We start from the raw sequence: 9640 nt of genomic DNA on the forward strand, positions 1-9640 counted from the left end.
AGAGCGTGGTTATTAGACCTGCTCTTCATTTTAACCGGGTTTTTAATCATTTCTCCTGTTTTTCTCTTTTCATCAACTATTTTTTCTTATTTCTTGATCTTTTGATCATCATCTTTACTTTGTTCCTGTGTTTAAGCTGATTTTCATCTTGTTTCTTCCTTCAAATTATCTTTTTCGCCTCTTTTTCATTCATTTCAGAGTTTTTATCCGTCAAAACTCTTTAAAATCCTCTAAAAATGTCATCTTCTTGTTTCTTAATATTTCATCAAAGTTTCAGACCTTTTCTCATTCATTTTCTCTCATTTTCTCTTTGATTGCACTTATACGCCGCATAAGTCTCTGACTTATACAGCGCGTAAGTTTCTTTACTCTCTCTTATACGCCACATATCTTACGTGGCGCATAAGTTCATTTTCACTTATACGCCGCATATTTTACGCATAAGTCTTGTTCCAGCGCATAAGTTTTTTTTTTCAACGCTTAAGTTCGTTTTTCCATGTTTTCCTAATGGAAGCCCCGGACAGTTCTTTTGTTCAAAACATGACTATTGATTCCTCGAATCCTCTTTACCTTCATCCGTCTGATCACCCTGGCATGATTCTTGTTTCAAAAATTTTTTATGGAAACGGCTTTGGAGCCTGGAAACTAGCAATGACTATTGCTCTTTTAGCTAAGAACAAATTAGGCTTCATCAATAATACCGTCACCATGCCAGCTAATCAACCACATTTTTCTTATTGGCAACAATGCAAAGATATTGTTTTATCATGGATCCTCAATACTCTTAATCATGATATTCGTGATAGCGTTTTGTATGCTAAGACGGCTCAAATCCTTTGGAATGAGCTTAACTCTCGATATGGCCAGGCAAAAGCTGCAAAAATTTATCAATTACAAAAGAACCCGTGCCAAATTAATCAAGGTAGTAATGACATTGCTACTTATTTTGCTAAGATAAAGTCGAACTGGGACGTGTTGAATGCTATCAATACCATTCCTTCTTGCACATGTGGGGCTGCTCATGCCTTTGCTAAAAGAGAAGAGGATCAAAGGCTAATTCAGTTCCTTGTTGGACTGAATCCGAGTTATGATATGATCAGAAGCAATATTCTGATGATGCAACCCCTTCCCTCCATGGATCGTGCTTATCGAATTCTCATGAAAGATGAGAAGCAAAAAGAAATCCACACCACCACCACTTTTCACTACATCCTCTGCATCTATGCATGCAAACAGTGGAGGACCTGTCAGCGGAGGAACGGAGGAAAATAAGAGGACTTTGATGTGCACCCATTGCAAAAGGAATGGCCATTCAGTGACCAAGTGCTATAAATTGATTGGTTTTCCAAAAGACTACAAGTTCGCTAAAGGAAAGAAATTTGCTAATCTTGCTGAGGAATAAGGAAAAAGTGATCAAAATCAATCTGATCAGCAAGGAATTACTCAGCAACAATATCATGACTTGATGGTTTTATTGCAACAGAACAAAATTCAATCTGGCCCTTCAAATACTTATGCTGCTAATAATGCTACAACCATCAATCATGATTCTTTCCGAGGTATAATGTCTTGTAAATCTTCTAAACTTTCTTCCAAATGGATCATTGACACTGGTACTAATGATCATATGTGTCATGATCAAAATTTGTTTTTAAGCATCGATTTTCATCACTCTTCTTAATGGCACAAGCGTTATTGTTCATCACTATTGTTCCTTTAACTGATAAAATTTCTTTGTCAAAAGTTCTTTTAGTACCACATTTTATAAATAATCTTCTTTCTGTATCAAGGTTATGTTATGATACTGATGCTATTGTTCTTTTCTCTAAAAAAAATTGTGCTTGACAGCCATTTTTCTAAAGAGCCCTCAGGTTCTTGGTGAAATGCTGAATGGTCTCTATCTTCTTGAGGCAACTAAGCAGTTTGTTGATACTTCCTTGGTTTCCAATAAAGTTTGTAATTCTGTAAATAGTGAAACTTGGCACAATCGTTTATGACATTTGCCAATTTACAAACTGAAACAACTATCTTATATTTCTAGTGCTTCTTTCAAATCTATTGAGATCAACCAATTTGGCACCAATGTGAAATGCATTAGATCTGATAATGCTTTTGAACTGGGACTGAATTAATCCAACGTGCTTACTTATTGAGTAAAGGCATTATTCATCAGACTACTTCTGTAGATGTCCCTCAACAAAATGGTATCGTTGAAAGAAAGCATAAACATTTGCTTGAAACCTCGAGAGCTCTCATGTTTCAATCTAAACTTCCTGTTAAGTTTTGGGGTGACTGTATCTTAACTACAACACATTTAATCAATCGGTTTCCCACGAAAATTCTTAACAATAACATCCCGTATGAGGTTTTAACAGGAAAAGTTCCTTCTTATGATCACATGAAATCTTTTGGTTGTCTTTGCTTATGCTTCCACTTTAACTCATGGAAAAGACAAATTCAAACCAAGGGTTGTACCTTGTGTTTTCTTGGGATATCCTCTTGGTAAAAAAGGCTTACAGATTATATGATCTTGACACAAACAAGGTTATGACATCAAGAGATGTTGTTTTCTTTGAAGCTTTATTTCCTTCAATAACTAAATCTAAAGAAAGCTCCTTTTATTTGGTCATGCGGCATGGGAAATTTGGTAGCGCCGCGCTACCAAGCTTCCCTTATTTGGTCGCATGGTGTGGGGAGTTTTTTTGGTCCCGGTTCGTTTGCCGGTTGGACTGGTTCTCTTCCTAGTTCGACCGGGTGTTCGTTTTAGCTCGTGTCTTCTTCTTTTTAACCATTTTTAACGAACTAGACCTACCAAATATTAAAAAGTAAGTAGTATACAAATTCTAAACAAAAACTAAATAATAAAAACTAATAAAATACTACATAAAAATATAAGGGAAACATATATATTTATCATTATATATATATATATATATATGGATGGGATCAAATGAAAACTTCTCTTAAAAAGAAAACTTAAAAACTATTAAAGAATTATTTTTAACTTTTTTTATAATTTTTTTGTAGTTTCTTTTTTCTTCCATTATTCTTATATTTTTGTTATTTTTCCAAAAAAATAATGAATAAATAAATAAAAAAAACTTGTCGGTAACTTTGTCGGTGCAGTGCACATGTGTAATAGTGTGCATTGCAGATATGCAAAAGTGTCGTATTGCATAGAATACAACACTGTTGCACATATTTGATACACACTATTTTATATATGCAATATAAGACTAATACGCATATTGAATACACATTAGTACATATGTATAATGCAACATTAAAACATATGTGCAGTATATCGATGTTTATTTTATTTTATTTATTTATTTTTTTCATATAATATAACACTACTACACATATACAATACACAAATATTGAATATATGCAATTAAACACTATTGAAGTTAAAAATACATAGTAATACACATGTGTAATACAATGGTATTGCACAGTAATACGTATGTGCATTATAGCGGTTTTTTTTTTTGTTTTTTTAGTGAAGGGTAACAAAATATAAGAATAATGGCAAAAACGGAAATTTGAAAATATTTTTTTTATTTTTAATTAAAAATAATTCTTTAAGAGTTTTAGGGTTTATATATATGGTTAAGTTAAAATGAAACCCCACTTGAGTTGTAAAAACTCTAGAAACTCATTATCAACCACATGTTTTTAATTCAAGTTTGAAATTTGTGGTTCACTATTAAAGTTAACAAAAAATATGAAAGTAAATTTACACTTTCTCTCTCCTGGAAACATATATAAAAGTTAGTAAAAAATGTAAAAGAATAACAAAACAAATTTTTTTTAATTTTTTGATTATTTGTATTAAATGTAACAACATATATATCTATAAAAACGATGTTACATAAGGTTTTCACGGGTTTTCACAACTAAAATGAGTTTTCATTTTATATTTCTCCTATATATATATATATGATCAGGATCATGTGAGAACTTTTTGGGAATTGAGAATTATGAGAACCATTTTGGACCACAAAAAAAACCCAAAAATAAAAAAAATCATAAAACAAAAAAAAACACAAAAATAAAAAAAGTAAAAAAAACAAAGTTCTTAATTATCATCCCAGTTTCTAAAAAAAAGAAAAAAAGAAAAAAAAATTCTTGGTTTAGCTAAATTATACATATATGTATAATATGTACATATATGTATAATAGCTAAATTATATGTATAATATGTACAAATATGTACACATATATTTTTTTTCTATACACATATGTATACTTTAAGGTAAATGATAATGTACATATGTGTACATTACGTAACTAGAGATTAAATGAAAGTATACATATGTGTATATGTATAATATATACATATATGTACACATATGTTTTTTTTCTATACGAATTAAAAGAAAAAATTCGATTTAGCTAAATTATGCATATATGTATAATATGTACATATATGTATACATATGTCTTTTTTTCTATACACATATGCACATATGTATAATTTAAGGTAAATGATAATGTACATATGTTTATGTTACGTAACTAGAGATTAAATTAAAGTATACATATGTGTATAGGTATAATATGAATTAAAAAAAATCAGTTTTTTTTAATGAAACCGGAATGAAATATAAGAATTTTAGTTTTTTATACTTTTTTAAAATTTTCATTTTTTTTTGTTTTATAATTTTTTAAATATTTTTTAGAGGTTTTTTTATTAGTCCAAAATGGTTCTTAAAGTTCTCAAATTGTCAAAGGTTCTCCTAGGATCCTTACCCTATATATATATATATATATATATATATATATATATATATGTATATAGGGGTGAGTTCTAGTGAAAACTCCTCTTAAAGAGAAAACTTAAAAACTCCTGAAAACTTCTAAAAAACTATTTTTTACTTTAAAAAAAAAAATTTTTGAAGTTTATTTTTTTTCCATTATTCTTATATATTGTTATTGGTTCAAAAAAAAAACTTGTCGGTAACCTCGTCGGTATAGTGTGCATGTGTAATAGTGTGCATTGTATATATGCAAAAGTGTTTGTATTGCATAGAATACAACACTATTGCACATATTTGATACATACTACGGTATATATGCAATATAAGACTAATACACACATCGAATACACATTAGTACGTATGTGTAATACAACATTAACGCACATGTGCACCACATCGACTTTTATTTTATTATTATTTTTTTTCCATATAATACAACACTACTACACATATATAATACACAAATATTGAATATATGCAATAAAACACTATTAAACTCAAAAATACATAGTAATAAACATGTGTAATACAATGGTATCGCACAGTAATACGTATGTGCATTACAGCGGTTTTTTTTAAAATTTTTTTTATATTTTTCGAGTGAAATATAAGAAAATATAAGAATAATAGCTAAATGTAACGCCCGTTAATTCCGGTTTCAAGAATTAAAGCTTGTAGAGTATGTGTAACTCTCGGGACTTAACCGACGTTTCTCGGGGGCCTTTACGTCATCCCCGCTACATTAAAACACTTAACCTTCCTTACAAGTCGCCAAATATTGAAAATTCAAGGGACTTGGATGAAACATATTTGTATTATATCATAAACAAAATAAAATAAACCCTAGCTAGCTGCTGCCTGCGATCGGCCGATTTCAGCCCTCCCCCCTTTCATTGCTTCGACTTTTTGATCAATTACAAGCTCCTTGAAGTAGTTCAAGGTATGTACTACAAGCCCCAACACTCTTTTTGTTCACCCCTAATCGTTTTGATGCTCAATTTTGTCCAAACTTTTCGTTGGACCGGTTTTCGGCCAAGGTGTAATTGACCCACTTCTCGTGGATAAAAATTAGAGTTTCCGGTGTAGAAAGATTCCCAGGTATGGCATTACATCATATTAAAATTTCGTGGTCATTGGAGCTGTTTAGGTCGGTCAATCGATTTTAGTTTGAAAACTAGGGTTTACCGGGTGTAGGATTGACAATTGTTGAGTTTGATGCGTTAATTGATCGGATGACTGACCGAATCAGCTTCTACAGCCCTAGGGGGGTTTAAGGGCTGTGGAAAAATTATTTTTTTGATGCTCAGGGCTGTTTTGGTTGGTGCTTGGTCAATCGAGTCAGCGGTGCACGAATTTTCGCTTAATTGTCAAATTGAGAGTTGTAAAAAGGAACCGTCAACCCTATCAACTCGGGTGACTTAATTATGATGAATGAAAGGATTAAAATGGGAATTTGGTCCATTTGGGGCTGATTCGTTTAACAAATGGTTTTAAGGTTTATTACGCGCGTATTCGACTCGATTGATTACCCTTGGGCCTTGGGCCAAGTTGTTGGGCCTTGTGCCGAGTATTGGGCCTTGGGCCAAGTGTTGGGCCTTGGGCCTAGTTGTTGGGCTTGAATGGCCCATTAGACAAGAGTGTTCTTACGGTCTAGCTTAGTAACACGTTGTGTATACTTTACAGGCCATTGCTTGTGGTTGTGCACTTAGGGATTTCCTAGCTCGTTGCAGGTGTTCTATTGATTTCAGGTGAGTTCATGATGCCCTTTTTACTCTTTTTACTTTTGGGCTAGCATGCATACCGAAGTGTTTTCTTACACGATGAAATGTTTTAAACGAATTTATATAGGCTTGCTAGTATATGGTAGGCCTTGGGATGTTAAATATATATATATATATATATACACACACATTATTGCTTGGCCTATATTTTGGCGATGTTGTAGTCGTTTCGACTACTGATGTTGTATATGCCTACTTTGTGTTTGCATACACTGATGTTACGTGTTTGGATTGTACGTTTGCTCGACCCTGATGTTATACGTGGATGTTATATATATATATACTGTTATATATATAGGGATGTAATTGAAAGGATGTTTACATATACATTTTGTATATCTATGTATGAGGATGTTTAGTTTTCAGTAATGATGATTTGACGGATGCACCATTTTATTTTGTAAACTTTTGGTATGACTATCATAATTATTACTACTGATATCATTTACTTAAAACTTGAACTCACTCAGCTCAAGCTGACTTTGTGTGCATGTTAGTGTGAGTTTCAGGTTAGGAAGAGGATGCCTTATCGCTTGGACGTGCACGAAGCTACTTGGACGGTGAAGGGCATACGGAATTGAAGATTATATTATTAAACATTTATTTTTAAAAGTTTTTATTTAAAGATAATTATGTTGATTTTGGGCAAAATTCCCGGGTTTTGGAAACTAATTTACTTATTTACGTTTTCCGCTGAATTTACACTCTGAGATGTTTGTTTTAATGGAAGAAACCGTTTTCAAGTTCAATTATTTCATTAAGTATTTAGAATGAATACCAACTGTGGGGCTCCCGGGATTCGGGGCCTTACACTAAAACAGAATTTTGAAAATATTTTTTTATTTTTAATTAAAAATAATTCTTTAGGAGTTTTTTAGTTTTCTCTCTAAAGGTGAGTTTTCTCTTGATCATCTCCATATATATATATATATATATATATATATATATGTGTGGTACAATGAAACTTTTTTGTATATTATTTTCTTTGGTTTTTTTTTGAAAATTTTATATATGTATTTTTCCGAAAATTTATATTAAGATATATCTAATATTATTGTTTTTTGGAGATTAAAAGAAAAATAAAAAAGAAGCAAAAGTTGCGGTTTGCACAAGCTGAGTTTCAATTTTATCAAAGGTTTTGTCTAATAGAAGGTTACAACGCAATCGCATGGCAATGTTTACAAATATTCATACGTTTAACAATGAAATAAAATAAAAAAAACATACATACGATTGAAAGATGATGGTGCAACATCTTGTGTTGCTAAACCAACGACTTAAAAAATTTCACTCTTATATGCAACCCGCCAATTCAAATTAACTCAATAGAATTAATCTCAGCCCATTTGTATGTAATACTTCACTTGAATTTTTATATTATGGATTTTTATATTATGGATTTAGTGGGTGTATCAGTATCCGTATCCGTATCCGTGTATATTCGTGTTTCATCTCCTTTTTAATGGAATTTGTATTAGTTGATCTTGTTTTTACTTTTATTTTCTTTTCTTTTCCATTATTTACAAAATATAAAAACGAATAAAAGTAATATATTTCGTAACGAGGACGATACAACTATCAAACATTTAACATGCATGTGTAAAAACGATACCCTTCACATCTTTTTTCTCACATAGGAATCTCAATATTTTTTCTTATAAAAAATTGGTTTTAAATAATTTCAACTATGTCTTAGACCGTTCGTTATGGGAAGGGTTGGGGGCATGGTTGGGGCGGTTTTGGGAGGAGAACTATGCCGGGGGGTTGGGGGGCATGTGTTTTCTCTCTCTCTCTCTCTCTCTCTCAAACACATACATACATATATAATTATATATAACATGGAAAAGGTGCATTAAACAACAGATGACCACTATGGAGAGGGGCAACAAACCTACATGACGATGACGTGTTGGTGATATGGCACTATGGAGGGGCTTTAAAGCCCTCTTCATAGTGAGCAGCCTTATTGGTAAATAGCAGTTCCAAATTTTATGTGGCTGGTGACGATCCCAACTAAAGATGTATATGTTTTCACCGGTCCGCAACTAACAGATGGTTAACTCCGTTAGTCAACTGCTTACGTGACATTCCCAGCTGTAAAAGAAATTCTTATGTCGCATGATTGCGTGGCATGAATTCTTTATAAACATCTTTTAAGTATTATACAAACAAAAAATTGAACTCCATCTCTTCATTCAGTTCGTAAACATGTGAAATTTTATTTTAAAACATTTTAGAACTTGGTCATCCTAAGTTGTTTTAAAATACACACTAGGTAAAGCCTGAAAAAACATATGAACAATTGATAGAAAAATTAAACAACTTTGGTTTATTATTACCAAAAGGTTTGTATGTTAGTGGTATAGTTAGTGGGTGAGTGAATCAGACGCTAAAAAAATTGGGTTAAATTTCTGTTTTCCTAATAAATTAGTGTAAGATGTGTTATATATATATATATATATATGGGAGGGATCTTTTGAGAACCATGTTGAGTTGTAAGAACTTAAGAACTCAATTCTAGGTCATATATTTAATTAGGTGGATTGGAATATGTGGTTGAGATTAAATCTGGTAAAAAAGTCAAAGTATGAGAGAGAATAAAGATGTAAGTGGTTACACTAACTTTTACGTCCGTTACACATGTGTAAAATGTCGGCTCGGTGTGTAAAAAATTCTATAATTTTTTTACGTGTATGTAACTTACATATATTACGCATGTGTAAAAAAATTCGAAAAAAAAATCGTTACACGGAGTTTTTCGAGTTCTTAAAACTCAAAGGGGTTCGCATTTGAAATCTCCCATATATATATATAGGGTAAGAATCCTAAGAAAACCATTGACAAATTGAGAACTTTGAAACTATTTTAGACCACTAAAAAAACATTTTAAAATTATAAAACAAAAAAAAACAAAAATTTTTAAAAAGTAAAAAAACCAAAATTCTTATATTTCATTCCGGTTTCATTTAAAAAATTTTTTTTTTTCTTTTTAATCCGTATTATACCTATACACATATGTATACTTTCATTTAATCTCTAATTACGTAAAGTACACATATGTACATTATCATTTACCTTAAATTATACATATGTGTA

The 9640-nt window shown here is 31.4% G+C and overlaps 1 protein-coding gene across 1 annotated transcript; it reads left to right on the plus strand.

The window, feature by feature from the left end:
• Positions 1-540: 540 nt before the first annotated feature.
• On the plus strand, positions 541-1272 carry LOC143536469 (uncharacterized). Its single transcript, XM_077030451.1, has one exon. It carries the CDS (start codon positions 541-543, stop codon positions 1270-1272), a length of 732 nt encoding a protein of 243 aa, XP_076886566.1.
• The last annotated feature ends 8368 nt before the right edge of the window (positions 1273-9640 follow it).

The sequence above is a fragment of the Bidens hawaiensis genome, unplaced genomic scaffold (assembly GCF_021521415.1).
Source record: "Bidens hawaiensis isolate Kalapana, Puna unplaced genomic scaffold, B.hawaiensis_p1.1 tig00010810_1, whole genome shotgun sequence".
Classification (NCBI taxonomy): Eukaryota; Viridiplantae; Streptophyta; class Magnoliopsida; order Asterales; family Asteraceae; genus Bidens; species Bidens hawaiensis.